The sequence below is a fragment of the Bos javanicus genome, chromosome 16, assembly GCF_032452875.1.
Source record: "Bos javanicus breed banteng chromosome 16, ARS-OSU_banteng_1.0, whole genome shotgun sequence".
Lineage (NCBI taxonomy): Eukaryota > Metazoa > Chordata > Mammalia > Artiodactyla > Bovidae > Bos > Bos javanicus.
Window position 1 is genome coordinate 73,955,718 of NC_083883.1, and position 27,482 is coordinate 73,983,199.

Below are 27,482 nucleotides of genomic sequence, written 5' to 3' on the forward strand. Positions count from 1 at the left end.
ATATGGCTACTTCAAGGTTTCCAGTCAGGGTTCTTATTTGAAATCACTGGAAGCTAACTCTAAGTGATACAGCAATTTATTAAAGGGATTGGGGTGACGAGAGAACCAGACTTATGGTTAAGCTTCTCAAGAGCAAAATCTAAAATCATACTGCGGAACTGAGCTGGGGAGGAAATTTGCTACTGCTCTTACTGTGCACTTGAATGCCAAGGTCTTTTCTTTTCTGCAATTATTACTTAACATTGTTCAGCACCAATACAATTTCTGCAAGAGCAAAACTATTTCAGAATTACTACTGACTCGTTATCAGATTCCTCCACCATCAGCCTCATGAGAACATGAATTGAGTGCAGCATCTGCTTCTCTGTTCAGTCTGTGCCGAGGTTTCCTGGAGGTGAGTATGAGTGGAGTGTCTAGTTAACATGACTCCCACCCTAGCTACCAGTGAGACTGGGAAAGTGAATTAAACAGCTTAACTGAGGGAGGTGGGAGTATTAGCTGGGACTTCCTCAGACATAAGAAGGTTGCTGAAAAATTATGAAAAAGTGAGAAAACATAATAAATGTCCACAATTAACACTTAGTCACATACTAAGCATACAAAACTCACCTAAAAATCATTAACTTCCCCCCTAATATATATTAGTAGAATCAGAGAACAAAGTAATAGGTAGAACCTTAGAGATAATTTCTTTTAATTCTCTCATTTTACTAACAAGAAACTTGATGCCAAAAATTATTAGATAATTTATCCAAATGCACTCAATTAGTTAGTAGGAAGAACACGTGCTTTTTAACACTTTGTATATTTTCTACTGTTCACTGATCAAATTATACGCTTATCTTAATGTTAAACTTAAATCTTACCCTCAAGGAAACTCAGGGCTTACTTCTCAGAAAGTTAGTTTGGTGATACTGGTCATTTTTCTCTCAATGTATTGTTTGGATCAGTTTCTGAAAAATTAGCTATAAAACTAAATTCTTTATGCAGAATTCTAATTTTCTATCATTACTCATGGAAATGAACCATAATTAAGCTTCAAATATGCTTTAACCAAAGTTTGTAAATTTTTTGACTAGATTAGAAATTTCCCTTGCCAAAAGGCTAATAATATTCTTTCAACAAGAAGAAATTATTCAAAAGCTCTAAGAATAAATGTTTAATTATGAAAGTATCTCTCATTCATATATTATTACATCTTACAAAAGTGGAGCTAAAATCACCTAGGTGATCTACAATCACATGATTTCTTTACACAGTTAATATCCAAACTTCAGCAAAGAGAACATTAACTAGAGAACAGCCAGAATATATACATTCTTTTAGTCTTTTATTTTTATGACAAGAAAACTGATCGAATTTGGAGTCTTAACCTCGCAATTGTCAAACGCTAGCTGTTTTTGGCACAGAAGCCAAAAACAAGCAAATGAGATTTCGAGCAGGCGGAGAAAAAAGAAGACAGAGAGCGTAACAATTCAACACAGGCACAGACTTTAAGAAGCAGCAGAGACTTTGAGAAGCATGGCAATGCAGAGAAAAAATTCTCTATGAACAGAAGATAAGTTTTGTTCAGATTAAAACGTTACGTCTTAGATGCTATCTACTTAGCACTTTTTTCTTTTTGTGAACACTCCACAGAAACTAATTGTACTGGTTGTCAGAAATATAGAAATACAGAATTAAGTTTAGGCCAATACATGTAATGGAGGTGTGTACAGAAATCATTTAGTTTGGTCAGAGGAAAAAAAAATCTTAAAAACATTATTTTGTATGGCTTCATTTTCTTTGTGAAAAGTATATAATTAATACAGAATTGGGAACAGAAAAGTCAAAGCAAATAAAGGAACACAAAATACATACCTCTTGATGGTACAGGCATTCTCTTCTAATATAAATCAGGTATTTCTATATATAAGAATGCATTTTCCACAGATTAACTAGTAACCGCTCAGACCAGATAATGAGAAAGTTTAAAAAATCACAGTAAGAATTACAGAATATTTAGTTTTATTAAAAAGTTATCTTTTCCCCTCTGAAATAGTACTTGCATTATTTTTTTTCCTGCTCCCTTCTGATAAACTGCTGGCATCTACAGTAATTCTAAAATTTAAAGTGAAAACAAGCTATCAATTTATCCAATAAAGGATAAATATTATCTTAAGAACCCAGAGAGATACACTAAATTATGACCTTTTGGTTTTTAAAGATGCTGAAATCATCTAGTTGAAAAGGTATGGTTCTACTGGGGATGAAGGTCCCATGAGATCAAATGCTGCCGGTAGAAGTTCAATTAAACTAATCTTGGACTTAACGCTTGACATTTAAAAGCTTAGAAACAACTCTAAAATAGTATAGTTTCATTTTAATACACAGATTTATTCCAAACCTGTGTATTTATGGGTAAAAATACTTCTTATTCAATTGTAAGAGGACTAAATATAATTCAAAATTTCTATTTATAGCATATCATGGATTTTCTCATAATCTAAATAGCTATGTGGCATAGTATATCTTCTTGGTTTAAATAAGTTGTACAGCTCTCCTGTGACTTTCAATGCCTTGTGGCAATTTAGTTTAAAATACAAAGAGAGACAGACAGACAGACAGGGTATGTGATCAGAACCTGGAGGAAAAAAGAGAAAACGGAGAAGAGCTTATAGTACTAAACACAAATATTCTCCCAGAAACACCGTAAAATCTTTGTTTTTTAAAAAAAAGTAGAAAGTATAACAAGGGCAAGGTTTTTTGAACCCTTAAAGATAATTTCACAGCCGTTCTGGAAAGACAATCAGTTATGACCGAGGCAGCAGCATATACTCTGTAAGAATAAATAATTTCTATAGTATATCAAATAAGATATGGGGCTAGATAGTTGTTAACATATCAACCTAGATTTAACATGGGAAGAAAACAATAAATGCTCTAAAGAGTTCAGATGATGTCATAATCAATCATCTAATACATGTTTAATGAAGGAATAAATATGTAAGACATCAGGCCAGGCTCTGTGAACATAAAACACATAAATCATATATAATCTTCAAGGGCAACTTTTATAGATGAGAAAAAGTTATACCTACCTATCTAGGACTTAGAAATTTTGTAGGTATGATTACCATGGAAAAAAATAGGCTGAGAAAGTTGTTGGGTTGATCATAGATTTTAAAAATTGTGTATATCATATACCATGACATAAACTGTATTTGGGCTACTTGAGCAGATACTCACAGAATGATTGTAAGAAGGTTCCAATACCACAGGTAATGACATTTTCCCTTGAAGATTCAATTTTGTTAAATAAAAAATCTTTTCCCCCACAATCTTTTCTTTTTTCATGCGGTGTATACCATACAGTCTAAACCGAACTGCATAATTTCCAATCATCTCAGATTCAACATGATTAAATTTGAATGTTTCTGTGAAGACAGGGCATGGTCCTCTCTGGATGCTGGTTTTTGCTCTCTGTTTCTTTATAGGTAGAAGAACAAGGTGTACTTGCCATGAGTTGCCACCTGTCCTGTTATATGTTGGGATATCTGTGACAGCTGTCACTGTTACCAGAAGCTTCTGTTCTTGTGAGTCATAGTCAAAAGTCACATCCAGGGTACCATATTTAGCTTCTGGCTCAGGATCAAAAGGTTTAGGAAGCTGTGAAGACGATCCTTGAGCTGACACATCCTAAGAAAAGCAAATTTAAATGTTTTCAGTTTTTAACTCCATTATTTAATTCAGAATGTAAATAAGTACCTGGTATTTCTTTAGAAGGATGATATGAAAACTGTTTTGATTTGCTATCGTAAAGAAAGTAATAATAATCAACAGCCAACTACAATCAAAAGTTACTCTTTTGAGGCAGAATAACGTAAGTTAAACTCAAAAACTTAGTAAGTAAATACATGGAATAGTCACCATTACAATTTTGAGAACGTTGGCTGTATGTTTTTAACGTGAGAAATTGAAAATATACATTTCAAGGTGTATCTCTGTTCTTTTTGTGAAAAAAAAAAAAAAGCTAAATTTTTAATGTTATAAACAATACAATTGACAGCTCAATATCAGGTTGGAGAGAAAGAGAACATGAATAAAAGGATAATGCTATTGAAACATTTGGTTCCAATTTCAGACGTGCCCCCCAATGCCCCCACCTGTATTAGAATGTTAACATATTTAGGCTTAAAAGTCAATGGAAAGTTGAAATATGAAAGTATAAACACAAAAGCCTCAAAATATTTAAAGCCAAATATTTATTTTCCATAACACACACACTATTTCAATTTTTAACTAGAATTTCAAAGTATATATTATTTTTAATACTAATACTGTTGAAAATGGCAGGATACATACTTCAAAAGTTAAAAAAGTGTTAAACTGTATATTTTACTTGTAAGAGTAAAAGAAACTGTACCCACTTTGATCATCTCAAATTCCTGCTAATCTAACTATCTGGGATGTAATAGTTTCAGCTAGTTACTGAATAGTACCAAATTCAGCTCTCAGACTTCAGCTATACCACTTCACCCCTTCAAGTATTTTAACAAATCAAAGGTCCGTCTAGTCAAGGCTATGGCTTTTCCAGTGGTCATGTATGGATGTGAGAGTTGGACTATAAAGAAAGCTGAGCGCCGAAGAATTGATGCTTTTGAACTGTGGTGTTGGAGAAGACTCTTGAGAGTCCCTTGGACTGCAAGGAGATCCAACCAGTCCATCCTAAAGGAGATCAGTCCTGGGTGTTCATTGGAAGGACTGATGTTGAAGCTGAAACTCCAATACTTTGCCCACCTGATGTGGAGAGCTAACTCACTGGAAAAGACCCTGATACTGGGAAAGATTGAAGGCAGAAGGAGAAGGGGACGACAGAGGATGAGATGGTTGGATGGCATCACTGACTCAATGGACATGGGTTTGGGTGGACTCTGGGAGTTGGTGATGGACAGGGAGGCCTGGCGTGCTGCGGTTCATGGGGTTACAAAGAGTCAGACACGACTGAGCGACTGAACTGAACTGATAGCTGATATGGCTATGTAACTCTGCTCCAGCCAATGGGAAAGAGAGAGAGTTCTGTATAAACCATCCAGATCAGGTCTGCAGAAGAAAGTACCTGCTCTGCACTCTCTTCTCTGTCACTCTTCCCACAAGCAGATACACACGGAGAATGTGTGGGTCAGCTTGGACCAAGTAGATTAGATCAGCACCCTAGGGGATGACAGTGACTAAAAAGCATGAACTGGGCTGATGGATGATGATGTTGTCAAATGGTCTGTCAAACGAAAGGCAATCTTCCATGGCTTTGTATTTGATGGTATATTTGTCTCTTTGTTTTAGGACCTTTGTTGTTTAATCACTCGGTTGAGTCTGACGTTTTGCAACCCCCTGGACTGTAGCCTGCCCGGTTCCTCTGTCTACTGGATTTTGCAAGGAAGAACACTGGAGTGGGTTGCCGTTTCCTTCTCCAGGGGATCTTCCTGACCCAGAGATTGAACCCGCACCTCCTGCATTGGCAGGTGGATTCTTTCCTACTGAGCCGACTGGGAAGCCCAATAGGACCTTAACATGTACCTGACTATTGCACCTACTGTGTGCCTGGCTGTATTTTCGGTGGCAGGATGACCAGAGAATCAAAAAGACATGAGTCTTTGACCTTATAAATCTACATGTCTACCTATGAGGATTCAACTGCTATCATGAATGGAAGAAAAGATGACAAGTGAAGAATTCTTTAGGAGCAGGAACAAACTCTCACGGGGGAACTCATTTTTTTATGCAATATGATTAGATCAGTATAAAAATATTCATACTCTGTTACACTGATAGTTTAGAGCAAGATGTTTTAATACATGCCACTTCATAATTATAGATGATTAATTATATTAATTTATTTTTCAATTAAATATTTTATAAAATAGTGTCATGACAGCTAAGATTGTCAAGGTAATAAATATTTTTATAAGGTCCCAGAAGGCTATTTCTGAATTTTGTTTCTCTTGGTGCCTTCCTATTTTTTTTTCCTGGGCATTCTGAGAGCTCTCATGAAACTGGGGGTTAAAAGGGTAGGCCCTTTAGAGATAAAAGCTACTATTTGTATTCTACAAATAGGTAATTAGAAAACAACTCCTCTTTTCAAGGTTCTGAGCCAAAGTTGTAAATAATCTTTAGCAACAGGTTATCAACACAGTTAATGAACTCCTTGCCTGGCAAGCCTGTGATTCCTCCTTGGTCCTCTCCCAGTTCAACTGTGTATGGAGATAGATAGGCTCTAAGAGAGCTGGAGCCTGGACTAAACCAACAGGAAGGTAAGAATTTTCTAGTTGGTAAATAATATTTATTAAAGGAATGGTGGTAGGCTAAATAAACTCCAAAAGACACAAGAATCAGTTTCATACTAACATAGGCTATCAGCATTGAAGTATTCAGGTGACATGCATTTGCTGTAGTTTGAATATATTCAGTTTTGCTGTAGAAGACACAAATACAAGCAGGATAGGGGAGACTCCTTATAAGAAGTATTAACACAGAGAGCAAGCTTCTGAAATACAGGCAAAACTCACAGGCTCTGTTAACTATAGATAATAGGTAAGGAAGTAACTTGAGAGACACAAGCAGAATTCAGAAGATGTGGTAAATGTAGATAATAAATAAGTTAATCACTTGCAAGATATGCTCAAGACAGAATAAACAGAAAATAGGACAGAACAAATGACTATTAGCTATGGAAAGGGACAGAAAGCCTAAGCTATGATCAAGTCACCTCTGGGCTGACAGCTCTGCCACCCATGTGTTCTATGTAAGAAATGCAGATAAAATCTGTGTCTAGTAGACTAACTGCAAGTTTCTATGGTGGCCAGGAGGATGCCTTCTCCTGCATGTCTCCCATAAAACCAGTATGGCCCTGGGAACCCTTGTTCAGATCTCAGCTGCTGTCCCTGTTACCAGGCCATAATTAGGGAATGCTACTAGAGCAGAAATAGTGTAAGACTGGACATAAGGACAGTATGTCCACTGGGATCCACACAGCGTGGTCCTGCCTCCTGTACTTACTGGTATCCTATCCTAAGAGTGTTCTCCTACCTTATCTTGCTCCTCTTACTTCTTGCTTTATATCTGAAATAGCTTAACACACACACACACACACACACACATACACATGCATATGCACTCACACATACACACACCAGGGTAATCTGAGCATCTTAATTCAGTCTGTTTTGAGTCCTCTGGGATTTCTTGCCTGGTGGTGTACTTGGAGGGAACCAATGCTTCAAAGTAATTTCCCACACTATGATTCAGGTGAAGAGGGGCGATGTAGCAAAGCTTTTTAGAGCACTGTTTTTACAGTCAGGTAGACCTGGGTTTGAATTACATTCAAGATCTGCTTATACTTGGGCAAACTGCTTAATTCTCTGAGTTTTAATGTTTTCTTTTCTAAAATGGAAATAACAACTTCCTGAAGGTGATGTTGTTAGAATTAAATGAGCTGACTGTGTAAAAATTACAGCAAAATTCCTAGGACAATTGGTGATAGCTATTACTGTTGTTAGTTCCACAATCCAGGTTTCATTGTTAACTTCTTGGCTAGCTATATAGTTTCCAAGTCTATAAAACAGTTATCTCAAATTTGCTCAGGTATAGAACATGGAGAAATATTCTTTGTGGAAAATCATGAAATACTGCTATATTAAACTTATAATACCAATATAGAATTTTAGATACTATATAATAATATTAGAAATAGTAGAAAAGTAATAACAGATAAAAAGTGTCCTTAGAAATTTTTATGTAAGAAAAAATTTAAGGAAATTGTATTCAGAGCTCTACTTTCATTATCTTATTTTGGCAATAGATAAAAATTCACCTAGTAAGAACACTGACAGCCTGCAGTATCATGAAATGTTGTATGAGGCAAAACTTGTAAAGACTTGCAATCTAGAAGAACGTAAATACTGCCTTATGAAAACCTCTAGATTACCTTTACAGTTTCCATCATCATAGGAAGATCAAAACAAATCCTTTTTAGAACATGGGAAGACTTCAAAAGTATAACACACCTATTTTTATTGCCGTTTTCACATTTTCTGCTCCACAAAAAGGAACTCTTAAAGCACAACCAGCCAATCACTCTGAATGCATGATGCCATGAATTCAAACTTCATGGTAAAGCTGAGCATCACTTATCCCTTCCACATTCCAGAGAGTGAAACTGCAAACAATATTCTGTACGGTTTGTAAAACATTAAAGGGAAACCTCCCAATAGTAAAAATATCTAAATTCAGTAATTTAAAAAATAAACACAAACATAAATAGGAACCTTAACATAAAAGAAATGGGTAATTCCAGAATATTTTATGTAAAATGCTAAACAAAAATTTTTTTAAACCCCAACAGAAGTTGAAATGTTGGGGAAGATACTTTTCAGTATCTTGTATATTGCTCTCAGTTTTATCAACCCATCCTTTTTTTGAGGGGGAGTTGAAGGATGGTTGGGACAGCCCTGAAAGGTCTGCTGGATAAAAATAGAAACCATAAGCCACAAAGGACACGATAGTGATAACACCTTCTGACCAGGAGGAGAAGCACAGGATTATTATCTTCCAAATAACATTAATTTTAAATATTCTATGTGCTTTTACTTACTTCAGGGCTCAGGACTGCAGTGCTGTCACTTGGAACATCTTCTTCATATCCTTTATTATGAAAACTTTCTATTTCATGACCTGTGCTTCCTTCACTCGGACACTTGTTATATGAGCATCTTGGACTGTTGCTGCAGTGGGAAAATTCACATTTACTGTCCCCAATTTCTGAGGGTGTACATGAGAGGTGGGGAGAACCACTGTCATCCTGATATGGTGGTGGCTGCAATTCATCCAGTGGGGGTGTTCTTCTCATTCTCTGAATGCAGTTTCCTGATAATGATTAAGAATCTGGTCACTGTTTCCAATTAGCCTCAACATGCAGTATAGTCCACAATAATTGTAAATAACTTAAAAAAAAACTGGATTAAAATGTTGTGGCAAGGTAATTACTAGATTTACTAATGAGTTTTCTTCTTCCCTGGTTCAGATGCAGAAATCAAATAATCTGGTTTCTCAATCCTCTCCTGCATAGTAAGATGAGGAAAAATAAGTTATGTACCAAGACACCCTGTTTCATATTATGAAAATGGGACAGCGATAAATACTAGTGAAATCGATAATTTATATAGGTCCATCTTTCAAAACAATCCTAAAGCATACAAACTTCAACTATTCCCTCTAGTCACAATAGGTAGGTAAAACAAATATAAACCTCATTTATTTTCTTCAATTACTGAGATGAACTTAAACTAGCATTCACCTCAGCAGCATTGGAAACTAGGTTTTCCTGTCTAGCCGAGACCCAGAATCCTGAAATGAAGTGCACTGTGAATCGAGGCCTAATTCCCTGTGTGCTGTGCTTAAGTGCTCATTTATGTCTGACTTCGCAACCCCACAGACTGTAGCCCGCCACCCACCAGCGAAGTCTGAAGTCCGCATTCCACCCTGTCTCCCTTATGAAGAGGTCACTCCCTGCTCCACCACATCCTGCATCAGGACTCCTAAAGTCCACTCTACCTTGTCTATAGTAGGCATCTCCAACTCTACATTTTCTCTCTCTCCTAAATTTTTAACTTTTACTTCAATGATTTACCTAAATAACAGAATAAGCAGGTCTGTGAACAGGACAGAGGCGGGGACAGGCAGGTATGTTAGGAAATAAGAGTTCACCATACAACTCAGGGATAGCTAAATCTGTGCAAATAATTCCTGGACATAATATCAGATATAAAACTTAAACATGGCTCAGTTTTTCCTTTGATGGACTGTCACTCTGTTTTCTCGAAAGGAACTCTGGAAAATAGGTCATTTGTATTTCTTATAACGGAGAAATATTCAACAGGTCTTCTGTAATTGCTAAGATAGAAAAGCTTCTTGCTAAGACAGAAAAACTTTACGTAAGAACTATAAAACTCATTTAAAAATTACCATGATGTCTGGTTCAATTGAAAAATACTGATCTGCATGAACTTAGCACAGATTTACATATTTGATCAGAAGTCCTAATTTTGGAAAAAGAAATTAAATGTGTCACCTAGTGAGTCTAACATACCAGGGTTAGGAAATAAACACAACATAGAAAAATTAATGACTTAAGTTGAAACTAAATTTGAGGAGATAGATTAGAAGTAGTAGCCAAGAAGACACAGTAAATCAGATTTCAGCATGGGGCTTCCAGGAAAGCTACTGTTTTCCTGACAAAGCAGCAGACTTAACTTGCATGTCCCTTTTGCCCAGTGGCTTTTCCCCTTTCTCCTGCTTTAGAGGCGTAGCGCTCATAACCATGAAGTAACAAGCATGAGAATGAAAACTAAGGATGATGAAGAAGTATCTGAAGAATCACTAAGTAGCTACCTCCAAAACTTCTTGATGTCTGAGACAAATAAATCCCTATTTGGAAAAAACCAACCAACAAACAAAAAAAAAACCCCACAAAAACAACGACTTCCTTGGCAGTCCAGTGGTTAAGACTCCAAGCTTCCGTTGCAGGGGGCATGGGATCAATCCCTGGTCAAGGAACTAAGATCCCACATGCTGCATGGCACAGCCAACCCCCACCCACCCCCCATCTCCAAAACAAAATCCCCCCAAACTTGATATCTGAATTTTCTTTTGTTTCTAAATATATTCTCTGGTAGTTTTTAAACTGACATCTTCTCTCCCTTTAAAAATGTCTATTTAACCAGTCACTGAATTATAAATTAAATTGTAATACCTAAATATTTACTATAACATGAAGTCAATTAAAAAATTCCCAACATAGTAATTCTAAGATTCAGCCTACCATTTTTTCCTTTATCTTAATTTTTTTAAAAAGAGAGATGATCTTTCCCAGACGTCTTTTATTAATAGCATACTATCCCATAGGTCTCACTGGACAGAACTAGGTCACATGTCTATTTCTAAACCCACCTGTGGTAGGGAGGATGTGATTACCATAACTGGCTTAACCAGAAGCCTTCAAATTGAAGCTAGGGATAGGATACATCTCACTGCTCATATCTATATGGAAAAGAGTAGATGCCACTCAATGAATTAAAAAAAAGGACTGGGAACAAGACAAGGACTCTGACTCTCATTACTTTTATTCAGCATGGTACTTGAAGTCCTAGCCATAGAAATTAGGCAAGAAAAGAAAGACATCCAAATTGGAAAGGAAAAAGTAAAACTATCTGTATTGGCAATGACATATTATATATGAAAAACCATAAAGAGTCCACAAAAAAAAACCTTTTAGAACTAATAAACATAATCAGTAAAGCTGCTGGATACAAAATCAATGTAAAAATCAGTTGTGTTTTTATCAACTCACATGAATTATCATAAAAATAAGGGGAAAATTCCAATTACAATTGTATGTAAAGGATCCACCTGCCAATGCAGGAGACATGTGAGACATACATTTAACCCCTGGGTTGGGAAGATCCCCTGGAGAAGGAAATGGCAACCCACTCCAGTATTCTTGCCTAGGAATTCCCATGGACAGAGGTGCCTGGTGGGCTACCATCCACGAGGTCGCAAAGACTGAGGCACGACTGAGAAACAGCATGCACAAGCATGCACCAAGGAATAAATTTAACCAAAGAGCTGAAACACCTTTACTCTAAAAACTATAAGACACTGATGAAAGGAACTGAAAAACACACAAATAAATGGAAAGATATTCTGTGTTTATGGACTGGAAGAATATTGTGAAAATATTCACACTATCCAAAGCAATCTACAGATTCAACGCAATAGCTATCAGTATCCCAATGGCATTTTTCTCCCACAGAAATAGAAAAAACAACCCTAAAATCTGTATGGAAACACAGAAGATTTCAAATAGCCAAAGAGATCTTGAAAAAGAAGGAAAAAGTGGGAAGTATCAAACTTCCTGATCTGAAAGTATAATACAAATCTACATTAATCAAAACAGAATGTTACTGGCACAAAAGCAGACACATTGTCCAACATAACAGAGAGCCCACGAGTAAACCTACATATGTATGGTCAATTAATTTATGACAAAGGAGCCAAGAAAATACAATAAGGAGAAGATAGTCTCTTTAACACATGGTGATGGGAAAACTGGACAGCGATATGCAAAAGAATGATACTGAACTAGTGTCTTGCATCATACACATAAATCAACTTGGAATGGATGAAATACTTGAAAAAAGAACTGAAACCATGAACTCATACAAGAAAACATAGTGTGTAAGCTCCCTGACATTGGTCTTCACAATGTTTTACATCTGACACCAAAAGTAAAGGCAATAAAAGCAAAAATAAGCAAGTAGGGTTACATAAAACTAAACAGCTTCTTCACTGCAAACAATCAACAAAAGTTAAAGTCAACCCACAGAATGCTGGAAAATATTTACAAATCACGTATCTGGTGAGGTGTTAATATCCAACATACATGAAGAACTCACAACTCAGTGAAACACCTAACAATCTGACTGAAAAATGGGTTGAGAAACTAAAAAACATCTTTGGAAACAAGTTGTTTTCCAAAGAAGATATGCAAATGACCAACAGAAACATGAAAAAGTTTTCAAATCACTAATCATCAGAGAAATGCAAGTTATTCGCCATGAAATATCAACTCACACCTGGCAGAACGGCGATTATCAAAAAGCCGAGAGATAACTAGTGCTGGGTAGGATGTGGAGAAGGGGGAACCCTTGCACACCACTGGTGGGAGTGTGAACTGCTGAAACCACTATGGAAAACAATATGGAGATTCCTCAAAAGTGAAAATTGAACTCATATATGATCCACCAATTGTACTTCTCTGCACTTCTCTGGAGGACATGAAATCACTATACTGAAAAGATAGCTGCATTTCCATATTCACTAAAGTATTATTTGTAATAGCCAAGACATGGAAACAACTGAAGTGTCCATCATGAATGAATGGATAGAGATAATGTGGTTTAGACAGACAATGGACTATATTCAGCCATAAAAGAAAAGTTGCCATTTGTGACAACAGGGACGGACCTTGAGGCCAAAAATGTTAAGTGAAGTAAGTAAAAGAAAAAGATAAATACTTCTATGTCACGTATACATAGAATCTTAAAAATAATGAATCCATGGATATGGAGAACAGGTTGGTGGTAGGCAAAACATGGCAGGGTTGGGGGTAGGAGAAAGGGAGGAAGGTGGTAAAAGGCACAAACTTCCAGTCACAAGATAAATAAGTCCTGGGGACGCAATTCACAGTGTTGACTATACTTAATAATACTGCATTGTATATTTAAAATTTGCTGAGAGTAGAATAAAAATAGATAAAAGTTCTTATCAGGAGACTAAATGTACAACTATGTAAAATGACTGATGTTAACTAAGCCCATTGTGATAATCACTTTGCAATACTTACATATTATCAAACCATTATGTTGTACATCTTGGAATAACACAAAGTTATATGTTAATTAAATCTCCATAAAATTAGGAAAAGTAAAAAAATGACTCAGTGTTTTCCTTCCAAAAACTTATACACTTTGGGAGTACAAAAACATGCACACATTAAACAAAACAAAAAAGTGGATGCCTAAAGGTGCCAGGAAGGAGGAAGATAAAGGATCCTTGCTTTTCTTATCCATCAGTCTAGCAATTGATTTCAGTCTCCATTTTTATTAGAAGAAAAAATCTTCTCTTTATGTGGGTCCATTTCCACTTTTAATATTCCTTTTCTGAACTTCCTTTTGATGCGACCAGCACATACAGTTTCCGTCTGGTAATTGCATTATACCTCACTTCCTTTGGCTTACTCTTTCACTTATCAAGTCCCTGTCTAGCTGCCACCAACTGTGGTACTTACACAGCTGACCTCCAGTCATCTGAATCTTATTTAGAGTTAGTGTCACTGTGGTCCAAAGACTAAGGCATAAGTTATCCCAAAGAAGTTTACTGATATATAAAGATTCTAAGTCGGAGAAGGCAATGGCACGCCACTCCAGCACTCTTGCCTGGAAAATCCCATGGACGGAGGAGCCTGGTAGGCTGCAGTCCATGGGGTCGCTAAGAGTCGGACACGACTGAGCGACTTCATTTTCACTTTTCACTTTCCTGCATTGGAGAAGGAAATGGCAACCCACTCCAGCGTTCTTGCCTGGAGAATCCCAGGGATGGGGGAGCCTGGTGGGCTGCTCTCTATGGGGTCACACAGAGTCGGACACAACTGAAGCGACTTAGCAAATTAGCAAAGATGCTAAGTAGGCTCTATGGGTTGATTTCAATATTGTTTCTGGATTTGAGAGAAACAACTTTAAAGCTGTGAAGTGGAATATATAAAATATTTTGGAATACAGATATATATATATATAAACATTGGGACTTATAAATTATGTAAGTTTATATAATTATATAGTATTGTATAAATCCTCAAAGCTTTGAATATAATTACCACACTTTTCTCTTTAATTTTCATTTTACTCTTGCATTTTACTTTTCAAAGTGAAGAAGGCCAAATGTATCTGGAATTTAAATTTCATTGAAAAGATACAGCTATGAGGATTTCTTCTTTAACTCTCTGCAATAGTATCTTTCTTCCTCTAGCTGTTAACTGCTTTTCACTATCTACATAGTGTAAGAACTTGGCTTAAATTGAATTGATGTTGGAAAAATTTTAAGACAATTGTTTTATAAAATAGCACAATTTATGTCAGAGTTGTTAGATTACACTATAAACATCCAACCTTAGAAAGAAATTTTTTGTGGGGCTATCAAATACCAGAATGATAATGCCATACTCTTACTTTATTCCTCGTTTTACAACCCAATTTCATACTCTATTTTATGGAAATGATATAAAAGGGTTCATGCATGAATATATTTTAAGCATTTTAATTTTCCATTTGCATATTGCACAGCACCTAGAAAACAAGACAAAGTATCTTCCTACTTTAAGAAAAAAACAGGATGCATGCGTATCTGGAATATGACCTGTAGGTCTCAACACTATGTTTTAAGACACTGGTTTTCAAAGTTTGGCAACTGCAGCTCTAAAAAGAGGTGAATATTCAACATTTGTAGAATTCATACCTCTTTTCAGATGCCTGTGGAAATCTGCTAAAATTTACCATATACTGGGTGATAACTTAAGGCTCAACACATTTCACAAAACTGGGGGTGTAAAGGGGATGTTTTCAAACCACAGTGGAATTAAATTAAAAATCAGAAACAAAAATATAATAAAATGTATAGAAATCTAGATAAAACAGCTAAAAATTTAGATAAACTTCTAAACTGCCCATGGATTAGAGGAGAAATCACAACAGAAATTAGAAAATACATTGAGGATATAATGAGGATAAAAATAATCCATATAAATACTTGCGGAATGTGGCTAAGAAGGACAGTTACAGGCCTAAGTGCATATACTGGGGAGGGCAGGGGAGAGAGGAAGGTTGAAAATCATAATCTGAGTACCCATTTCAAGATGTTTTACAAACAAACAAATGAAATTCAAAGGAAGTAGGAAGAATGAAAGGAGCAGAAATCAAAAATAGAAAACATGCATACAAAACAATACATACAATAGAAAAGCATTAGCAAACCAAAGGAGAAGGAAATGGCAATCCACACCAGTATTCTTGCCTAGAGAATCCCATGGACAGAGGAGCCTGTTGGGCTGCTGTCCGTGGTGTCGCACAGAAGTCGGACACGACTGAAGCGACTTAGTATGCATGCATGCATTGGAGAAGGCAATGGCAACCCACTCCAGGTTCTTGCCTGGAGAATCCCAGGGACCGGGGAGCCTGGTGGGCTGCTGCCTATGGGGCCGCACGGAGTTGGACACAACTGAAGCGACTTAGCAGCAGCAGCAGCAAATCAAAATAAAATCCATTGAGAACACTAATAAAATTGATAAGATGCTAGAAGAGACTAGTCAAGAAGAAAAAGAGATGGCATAAATTATTAATCTCAAGAATAAAAAAGAGGACTTCATTTCAAATCCTTGACACATTAAAAAGACAGCGAGCTTTCCCTCTGTTCTCCCCTTTTTGGAAACTTGTCAGTCCCGAAGCTATTCAGTGGGCAGAGGGAGGCAGTGGTCTGCCCTGCTGGTGGCACCAGAAGCTGCACGGGCCAGAGCCATGTGTCAAAGCCCAAGGAGGGCAGACAGGGCATCCTCACATGGGGCAGTGCCATGCAGCATGACGGAGTCCAGTCTGGGTGAAGCTGGGTATGTTGGGTGAGCACAGCACAGGGAGCCAGAGCCTCAACAGGGTACGTGGGTTCCCCATGGAAAGGAAGCCTAGCCCGGGCAACAGAGCCCAGAGTGAGGAGTGTGTCCACAATGAGGGAAAGGGCCAGAGCTGGGGGAGAACCAGGGAAAAAACTGGAACAAACCCTGTGATGCTGGATTAACATGGAAAGTATCAGTGTGAGCTCAGGTGTTTAGTAGTAGGCAGAAATACAGTGTAAATATGCATATAACGTGTACACACACACACACACATTCTTTTTTTTTTTTTTTTCCTAATTTTATTTTATTTTTAAACTTTACATAATTGCATTAGTTTTGCCAAATATCAAAATGAATCCGCCACAGGTATACATGTGTTCCCCATCCCGAACCCTCCTCCCTCCTCCCTCCCCATACCATCCCTCTGGGCCGTCCCAGTGCACCAGCCCCAAGCATCCAGCATCATGCATCGAACCTGGACTGGCAACTCGTTTCCTACATGATATTTTACATGTTTCAATGCCATTCTCCCAAATCTTCCCACCCTCTCCCTCTCCCACAGAGTCCATAAGACTGTTCTATACATCAGTGTCTCTTTTGCTGTCTCGTATACAGAGTTATTGTTACCATCTTTCTAAATTCCATATATATGCATTAGTATACTGTATTTATGTTTTTCCTTCTGGCTTACTTCACTCTGTATAATAGGCTCCAGTTTCATCCACCTCATTAGAACTGATTCAAATGTATTCTTTTTAATGGCTGAGTAATACTCCATTGTGTATATGTACCACTGCTTTCTTATCCATTCATCTGCTGATGGACATCTAGGTTGCTTCCATGTCTTGGCTATTATAAACAGTGCTGCGATGAACATTGGGGTACACGTGTCTCTTTCCCTTCTGGTTTCCTCAGTGTGTATGCCCAGCAGTGGGGTTGCTGGATCATAAGGCAGTTCTATTTCCAGTTTTTTTTTTTTTCTCTCCAATTTTATTTTATTTTTAAACTTTACATAATTGTATTAGTTTTGCCAAATATCAAAATGAATCCGCCACAGGTATACATGTGTTCCCCATCCCGAACCCTCCTCCCTCCTCCCTCCCCATACCATCCCTCTGGGCCGTCCCAGTGCACCAGCCCCAAGCATCCAGCATCATGCATCGAACCTGGACTGGCAACTCGTTTCCCGCATGATACTTTACATGTTTCATTGCCATTCTCCCAAATCTTCCCACCCTCTCCCTCTCCCACAGAGTCCATAAGACTGTTCTATACATCAGTGTCTCTTTTGCTGTCTCGTACACCGGGTTATTGTTACCATCTTTCTAAATTCCATATATATGCGTTAGTATACTGTATTTATGTTTTTCCTTCTGGCTTACTTCACTCTGTATAATAGGCTCCAGTTTCATCCACCTCATTAGAACTGATTCAAATGTATTCTTTTTAATGGCTGAGTAATACTCCATTGTGTATATGTACCACTGCTTTCTTATCCATTCATCTGCTGATGGACATCTAGGTTGCTTCCATGTCTTGGCTATTATAAACAGTGCTGCGATGAACATTGGGGTACACGTGTCTCTTTCCCTTCTGGTTTTCTCAGTGTGTATGCCCAGCAGTGGGGTTGCTGGATCATAAGGCAGTTCTATTTCCAGTTTTTTAAGGAATCTCCACACTGTTCTCCATAGTGGCTGTACTAGTTTGCATTCCCACCAACAGTGTAAGAGGGTTCCCTTTTCTCCACACCCTCTCCAGCATTTATTATTTGTAGACTTTTGGATCGCAGCCATTCTGACTGGTGTGAAATGGTACCTCATAGTGGTTTTGATTTGCATTTCTCTGATAATGAGTGATGTTGAGCATCTTTTCATGTGTTTGTTAGCCATCTGTATGTCTTCTTTGGAGAAATGTCTATTTAGTTCTTTGGCCCATTTTTTGATTGGGTCGTTTATTTTTCTGGAGTTGAGCTGTAGGAGTTGCTTGTATATTTTTGAGATTAGTTGTTTGTCGGTTGCTTCATTTGCTATTATTTTCTCCCATTCTGAAGACTGTCTTTTCACCTTGCTAATAGTTTCCTTTGATGTGCAGAAGCTTTTAAGGTTAATTAGGTCCCATTTGTTTATTTTTGCTTTTATTTCCAATATTCTGGGAGGTGGGTCATAGAGGATCCTGCTGTGATGTATGTCGGAGAGTGTTTTGCCTATGTTCTCCTCTAGGAGTTTTATAGTTTCTGGTCTTACGTTTAGATCTTTAATCCATTTTGAGTTTATTTTTGTGTATGGTGTTAGAAAGTGGTCCAGTTTCATTCTTTTACAAGTGGTTGACCAGATTTCCCAGCACCACTTGTTAAAGAGATTGTCTTTAATCCATTGTATATTCTTGCCTCCTTTGTCGAAGATAAGGTGTCCATATGTGCGTGGATTTATCTCTGGGCTTTCTATTTTATTCCATTGATCAATATTTCTGTCTTTGTGCCAGTACCATACTGTCTTGATAACTGTGGCTTTGTAGTAGAGCCTGAAGTCAGGTAAGTTGATTCCTCCAGTTCCATTCTTCTTTCTCAAGATCGCTTTGGCTATTCGAGGTTTTTTGTATTTCCATACAAATTGTGAAATTATTTGTTCTAGCTCTGTGAAGAATACTGTTGGTAGCTTGATAGGGATTGCGTTGAATCTATAAATTGCTTTGGGTAGTATACTCATTTTCACTATATTGATTCTTCCAATCCATGAACATGGTATATTTCTCCATCTATTAGTGTCCTCTTTGATTTCTTTCACCAGTGTTTTATAGTTTTCTATATATAGGTCTTTAGTTTCTTTAGGTAGATATATTCCTAAGTATTTTATTCTTTCCGTTGCAATGGTGAATGGAATTGTTTCCTTAATTTCTCTTTCTGTTTTCTCATTATTAGTGTATAGGAATGCAAGGGATTTCTGTGTGTTGATTTTATATCCTGCAACTTTACTGTAGTCATTGATTATTTCTAGTAATTTTCTGGTGGACTCTTTAGGGTTTTCTATGTAGAGGATCATGTCATCTGCAAATAGTGAGAGTTTTACTTCTTCTTTTCCAATTTGGATTCCTTTTATTTCTTTTTCTGCTCTGATTGCTGTGGCCAAAACTTCCAAAACTATGTTGAATAGTAATGGTGAAAGTGGGCACCCTTGTCTTGTTCCTGACTTTAGAGGAAATGCTTTCAATTTTTCACCATTGAGGATAATGTTTGCTGTGGGTTTGTCATATATAGCTTTTATTATGTTGAGGTATGTTCCTTCTATTCCTGCTTTCTGGAGAGTTTTTATCATAAATGGATGTTGAATTTTGTCAAAGGCTTTCTCTGCATCTATTGAGATAATCATATGGTTTTTATTTTTCAATTTGTTAATGTAGTGTATTACATTGATTGATTTGCGGATATTGAAGAATCCTTGCATCCCTGGGATAAAGCCCACTTGATCCACACACACACATTCTTGAGTATCCTGGCTCTGTCCACAGCTTAAGAAAAACCCTTTGACAGCAACAAGCATACCTAAGTGCTCCAATCCTGGCTTCTCAATCAGTTCTTCACTAAAGGAATCAGGACTCCATGAAGAAATGGCTAATTCCAGGGCTGAGGAAAGGAAAATATAAGCCAAGCCTAGACAAGCTTCTTGTGTTGAGAGTAAGAACACACTCAAAGAATGATAAGGTCATGTCAAAAGGACAAAGAAGCCAGCTTCAAGGGGGTCACACTGACCAAATCTCACTAACAATTTGAGCTTCTAAATAAATAAATAATCACAATAATGGATCATAAGACACAGAGGAAAAGAGGAAACCATGAGTCCATCTAGACATAAACAAACAAAAATAAACTGGAAGAACTTTGAGAACATAGGTCATTTTTATAGTTAGAGATGCATTCTGATGAAGGACTTAATTATCAAGAGTAATTTAGTGAAGAAGCCTAGTAGACACCTCCTTAATGATGAGATCAAAGGGAACCTTCTGAGTAATGGAATAAATCAAAATTGTGCATCAGCCGCTAAGATGCAATGAGAGGAATACGGCACCACTTCCAGCTAGAGGTGCGTAACCTGAATCTCATGAGGAATATCAGACAGACTCGGATGTCCAACAAAAAGTGTAACAGTCAAAAGGGGAATGACTGAAGCACTATTCTAGACTAAAGGAGATGAGCAAGAAAAGGTAACTAAATGCAAGACAAGATTTTGAATTTGATCCTTTTGCTATAATAACATTATTTGCACAAATGTTGACCTTGAGTAGGTTCTGAGAATTAAATGGTGATAATATGTCAAAATATCAATATTAGTGCCTTAATTTTGATGGTTACATTAAGGCTATGCAAGAGAATATTCTTGCTTGTAAAAAATATACACTAACATATTTGAGGGTGAAGAAGCAACCCATTTACCCTTAAATGGTTTAAGGTGGAAAAAAGGACTATAAAGTTTTGCTACAAATGCAGGATGGATTTAACATTAGAAAACGAATCTATCAAAGTCATTGCATTGAAAGAATAAAGGTTAAAAGTAATGTGATAATTATAATAGATTTAAAAAATTGATATAATTAATTATCCAATTTTGATAAAAGATTTCTGTGCAAATGAGGAATAGAAGGCAATTTCCTTTAACTCACAAAAGGTATCTTTGAAAGTCCTCTGTGCATGCATGTGTGTGAAGTCACTTCAGTCATGTCTGACTCTTTGTGACCCTATGGACTGTAGCCTGCCAGGCTCCTCTGTCCATGGGATTCTCCAGGCAAGAATACTGGAATGGGTTGGCATGCCTTTCCCCAGGGGATCTTCCCAACCCAGGGAGCGAACCCATGGCTCCTGCACTACAGGCAGATTCTTTAAACATCAAATTTACTGGTAAAATGTTGAAAACTTTACCTCTGAGATCAAGAATGAGACAAAGATGCCTATTATCCTCAGTTCTATTCAACAATGTACCAGAAAGGTGAAAAGACAATGCTCAGAATGGGAGAAAATAATAGCAAATGAAACAAGGGACAAAGGACTAACCTCCAAAATATGCAAGCAGCTCATGTAGCTCAATATCAGAAAAACAAACAACCCAATCAAAAGATAGGCAGGCCAATTCAGGTTAATGCATATCAAAAACCATCACAGTATTATAATTATCCTCCAATTAAAATAAATTAAATAATTTTGAAAAAAGTAGGCAGATGTTCAAGCAGACAGTTCACCAAAAAAGGCATACATATGGCTAATAAACACATGAAAAGATGCTCAATATTGCTCATTATCAGAGAAATGCAAATCAAAACTTCAGTGAAATAATCACCTCACATCGGTCAGAATGGCCATCATCTTGTTGATGTTTGACAGAACACAACAAAATTCGGTAAAGCAATTATCCTTCAATTAAAAAATAAAGTGGCAAAAAAAAAATCTACAAACAATAAATGCCTGAGAGGGTGTGGAGAAAAGGGAACCATCCTGCACTGCTGGTGGGAATGTAAACGGACACAGCACTATGGAGGACAGGACGGAGGCTCCCGAAAAAGCCGGGAATAAAGCTACTATATAACCCAACAATCCCACTACTGGGCGTAAACCCTGAGAAAATCATAATTGAAAAAGACAAATATACCCCAGTGTTCACTGCAGTACTATTTACAATAGAAATAGAAATACAGTGGAAGCAACCTAGACGTCTATAAACAGATGGATGGATAGAGAAGCTGTAGTACATACATATATAATGGAATATTCAGTTCAGTTCAGTCGCTCAGTCTTGTCCAACTCTTTGTGACCCCATGAATCGCAGCACGCCAGGCCTCCCTGTCCATCACCAACTCCTGGAGTTCACCCAAACTCATGTCCATTTAGTCGGTGATGCCATCCAGCCATCTCATCCTCTGTCATCCCCTTCTCCTCCTGCCCCCAATCCCTCCCAGCATCAGAGTCTTTTCCAATGAGTCAACTCTTCGCATGAGGTGGCCAAAGTATTGGAGTTTTAGCTTTAGCATCAGTCCCTCCAAAGAACACCCAGGGCTGATCTCCTTCAGAATGGACTGGTTGGATGTCCTTGCAGTCCAAGGGACTCTCAAGAGTCTTCTCCAACACCACAGTTCAAAAGCATCAATTCTTCAGCGCTCAGCTTTCTTCACAGTCCAACTTTCACATCCATACATGACCACTGGAAAAACCATAGCCTTGACTAGACGGACCTTTGTTGGCAAAGTAATGTCTCTGCTTTTGAATACGCTATCTGGGTTGGTCATAACTTTCCTTCCAAGGAGCAAGCGTCTTTTAATTTCATGGCTGCAATCACCATCTGCAGTGATTTTGGAGTCCCCAAAAATAAAGTCTGACACTGTTTCCACTGTTTCCCCATCTACTTCCCATGAAGTGATGGGACCAGATGCTACTCAGCCATAAAAAGGAAGGCATCTGAGTCAGTTCTAATGAGGTAGATGAACTGAGAGCCTATTACACACAAAAATAAGTCAGAAGGAGAAAACCAAATATTGTTTATTAACACATATATATGAATCTAAAACTATGGTACCGATGAACCTATTTGCAGGGCAACAGTGGAGACACAGATCCAGAGAACAGACTTATGGACACGGCAGGGAAGGAGGGGCTGGGATGAACGGAGAGAGTAGCGTGGAAACATACACACTACTGTATGTAAATGGACGGCCAGTGGGAACTTGCTGTGTGGCTCTGGGCGCTCCACTGGTGCTCTGTGATGACCTAGAAGGGTGGGATGGGATGGGAGGGGAAGGGAGGTTCAAGACGGAGGGGACATATGAATACCTATGGCTGATTCATGTGGATGTATGGCAGAAACCAACATAATACTGTAAAGCAATTATCATTCAATTAAAAATAAATTTTTTAAAAAAGGAAAGACAACAATGTGCCGGAGGTCCTAGCCAATGGAATAAGCTGAGAAAAAGAAAGGGGTTGGAAAGAAAGAAATAAAACTGCTTTTATGCTCAAATGATGACTATGATATAACAGCAGTAGATAAAATCAAATGCTCAAGCTGGATTTAGAAAAGGCAGAGGAACCAGAGATAAAATCGCCAACATCCACTGCAACACTGAAAAAGCGAGAGAGTTTCAGAAAAACATCTACTTCTGCTTTATTGACTATGCCAAAGCCTCTGACTGTGTGGATCACAATAAACCGTGGAAAATTCTTAGAGATGGGAATACTGCTAGGCTACCTGACCTGCCTCCTGAGAAATCTGTACACAGGTCAAGAAACAATATTTAGAACTGGACATGGAACAGCCTACTGGTTCCATATCAGGAAAGGCGTATGTCAAGGCTGTTTATTGTCACCCTGCTTATTTAACTTATATGCAGAGTACCTTATGAGAAATGCTGGACTGGATGAAGCACAAGCTGGAATCAAGATTGCCGGGAGAAATATCAATAACCTCAGATATGCAAATGACACCACCCTTATGGCAGAAAGTGAAGAAGAACTAAAGAGCCTCTTGATGAAAGTGAAAGAGGAAAGTGAAAAAGTTGGCTTAAAGCTCAACATTCAGAAAATGAAGATCATGGCATCTGGTCCCATCACTTCATGGCAAACAGATGGGGAAACAATGGAAACAGTGAGAGACTCTATTTTGGGGGGCTCCAAAATCACTGCAGATGGTGATTGCAGCCATGAAATTAAAAGATGCTTACTCCTTGGAAGAAAAGCTTTGACCAACCTAGATAGAATATTGAAAAGCAGAGACATTACTTTGACAACAAAGGTCCATCTAGTCAAAGCTATAGTTTTTCCAGTGGTCATGTATGGATATGAGCGTTAAGACTATAAAGAAAGCTGAGCACCGAAGAATTGATGCTTTTGAAGTGTGGTGTTGGAGAAGACTCTTGAGAGTCCCTTGGACTGCAAGGAGATCCAACCAGTCCATCCTAAAGGAAATCAGTCCTGAATATTCCTTACAAGGACTGATGCTGAAGCTGAAACTCCAATAATTTGGCCACCTGATACGAAGAATTGACTCACTGGAAAAGACCCTGATGCTGGGAAAGATTAAAGGCGGGAGGAGAAGGGGATGACAGAGGATGAGATGGTTGGATGGCATCACTGACTCAATGGCCATGAGTTTGAGTAAGCTCTGGGAGTTGGTGATGGACAGGAAGGCCTGGTGTGCTGCAGTCCATGGGGTCACAAAGAGTCGGACATGACTGAGCAACTGAACTGAACGCCAAATATCTAAAAATAAACTTCAGAAAACACCTTGCTGCTATTTTGGGGGTTTACTATCAGAATGCACACTCTGAAAGCCATTGGCAGAGTCTACACTTCGCCTTTCCAAGCAATGTCTATGTGCTAATAGGAGGGGCCAACTGGGAACTACTGCAGACTCCTCTCCTTAGCAACATGACATCTCAAAGCAGAGATTAGTCTTAGTCAGAGGCTTGAGGTGTGATGAAGGCCTCCACTAGTTTGGCCTCTACAAAAATTAATAGAATTGAAAAATAATGGCAGATAACCGTAAACTGAACTAGAAGATGACATCAAGTGGTGCGGCCACTCCAGATGGAGCCATCGTACAGAGCAAATTAACGCAGCCTTGGTATTTGATACCTAGCTTTAATTTAGCAAATGCCTTTCCCTTCATAGCAATCCAGAGTGAACAAAAGTAACAGGTTATTTACATCTCATCTGGTGAGAACAGCAATACTTCTACCACCCTACTTCAGGGAAACATAATAAAATATTCTTGTTCTCTGCCATGATCTGCTTTGCAGAGACCCTGGCTGCCTTCACATTCCAAACACTATCTCCTTGAACCTGTTCTAGAAGACAGCAAGCTATTAGGACTTAGAAGAGTAGAAGACTGGACAGATGAAATTTCTTGGTAAGTATACATGTGTGACAGAAGTGAGAACTAAATCTTAAGGAAATACAGGGGACTTGCCTCGTCAATCAAGTTCTTGAGGATCCAGGGTTTAGCTGGAATATTCCTCCCAAGGTCAAAGAGAATTTGCTACCCCTTGTCTGCTTGACACTAGGGAGACAAAAATTTGGTTGGCCTCTTTAAACTTGAAAAGCAGCACATTCCACAACTGAGTGTAGAGATCTGATACTTTTATAAGGTAAAATCAAAAGCTATTAGCTTTGAGCGGCACCCAGAGCAAGGAAAGCTCTGCAGGTGATCCAGGTACAATGGATAAACTCTACTCTTGACCTTTAAGATTCAGCAAACCAGACGGTCCTCCAACAACTGTAGTAGGTCATGATGCTTTAAAGTGTCACTGAGAAGTTCTGATGGTACGCTGGCACTGGAGGCCTTGTGATTTTTTTTTGTATCTCCAAAAACATTTTATTAGAAGACACTGATTAGATTATTTTTGTACCATGCCTTAAAACCCTAATCTTTCTTGCTTTATTTCTCTGATAGCTTGAAATAATTTCTTATTTAAACCAAACTTCACATGTAGCTACTGACTTTGTAACAGTACAATCTTATTCAGTGCATCTACTTTCTGAGTAGAAAATAATTTCATTGCCTCTCATTTCTTGACTCTTAGGTTTTGATAAAAAGATTAGACTCATTTCAGCAGGTGAAGTCAAAGTGGTTTGTCCAGTATGTAGCAGCTGGCATGTGATCACCTAGCTGCTGAGTTATAAATGTCAAGCTGCAGTCCACCATCAAGGGAAATTGGCAGATCTTGCATGAGGACTGAGGAGGCTCTGAAAGCCAAGGAGGTATTACGATTATCTTGCTAAGCCTGCATGCATAGCCTCACAAGTATGCTGATTACAAAATTATGTCTAGGACTTCCCTGGTGGTACAGTGGATAAGAATCTGCCTGACAATGCAAGGGACGTAGGCCTGATCCTTGGTCTGGGAAGATTCCAGTGCCATGCGGCAACTAAGCCCCTGTGCCACACTACTAAGCCTGCACCCTAGAGCCCACAAGCCACACCCACTGAGGCCATGCGCCACAAGTACAGAAGACTGCACGCTCTACGCCCGTGAGCCGTAACTACGCAGCCCACACGCTGCAACGGCTAAAGTCGTGTGCCTAAAGCCTGTGCGCAACGAGAAGCCCCTGCACCACAATGAGGAGCAGCCCCCGCTCGCTACAACCAAGGAGAGCCCATGCACAGCAACCAAGACCCAGCACGACCGGAAGTAAAATCCAAAAAAAGATTATGGCTAATGATATGCCCCAAACCAGAAGTGGAATGTTCTGGGATTATAAACATTTATAATCTTTCAGAGGCCCTGAGAGGTAAGAAAGAAGGAAACTCTTCAGTGGATAGAAGAGATTTTAAAAGTTTCATGGAAGGTTTTATCATGAACGGAAGTTGAATACAGTAAAAAACATTTCTCCATCAAGTATATTTTGCTACTGTTGAATACAGTGCTCTATCAATGTTAACCATAAAAAGTTGGTCCCTTTCTGTTGCTGAAGTCTTCTACATCGTAACTGATTTTCAATCTACTTTTCTTATTCATTACTAAGAAAGAATTAATTGAATTAATCTGAATTAATCTGAATATAATTGCGAATTTCTATTTCTCCTTTGCTTCAAGTCTACTGAAACTGCTATTCAGGACTGTTATATCTTCTTGATGAACTGCCTCAAACTGTTGTGGAAATGTCTCTCTTTATCCCTGGTAAGAATACTTATTCTAAAATATTTTTTGATATTAATATATAGCCTCCTCAGCTTTCTCTGAGTTAATGTTTGCATGGTAGGTATATCATTTTTTCCTATCCCTTAACTTATAAGTTATCTATGATTTTATATAAAAATTAGGTTTCTCATATACATGTATATTTGGATATTATTTTTATATATATAGTTTTGCTTTAAAAAACTCATATGACAATCTTTGCCTTTTAATTGGCATATTTAAATCATTTAGATTTAGTGTAATTATCAAAATCAAGAACTGACAAGCTTTCTCTAACAGACCACACAGAATAAACAGTTCAGACTTTGTAGGCCACACATAGTGTCTAGCTCACATTCTTTGTGTGTGTTTATGAGTTTTATAATACTTTGGAACTATAACAATCTGTTATATAAATACAATAGAATATTATTCAGCCATAAAAAGGGATTAAATTCTGCTATTTTCTATGACATGAATGACATGAAAGAATCTTAAAGACATTGTGTTAAGCAAAATAAACCAGACAAAAGAGGACAAATATTGTATGCCTCCATTTATATAAGTTACTTAGAGTT

At 37.9% G+C, this 27,482-nt stretch overlaps 1 protein-coding gene across 3 annotated transcripts in view; it reads right to left on the reverse strand.

Moving 5' to 3' along the window:
* SYT14 (synaptotagmin 14) overlaps positions 1 to 27,482 on the reverse strand; it is a 216,980-nt gene that overhangs the window by 70,391 nt on the left and 119,107 nt on the right. For all 3 annotated transcript variants that reach the window (XM_061383606.1, XM_061383608.1, XM_061383607.1), the window contains 2 exons: positions 8,630 to 8,901; positions 3,229 to 3,678 (listed from right to left, as the gene is read on the reverse strand). In XM_061383606.1, the coding sequence (XP_061239590.1) occupies positions 3,229 to 3,678; positions 8,630 to 8,901 (722 nt within the window). The remainder of the gene's footprint in view (positions 1 to 3,228; positions 3,679 to 8,629; positions 8,902 to 27,482) is intronic.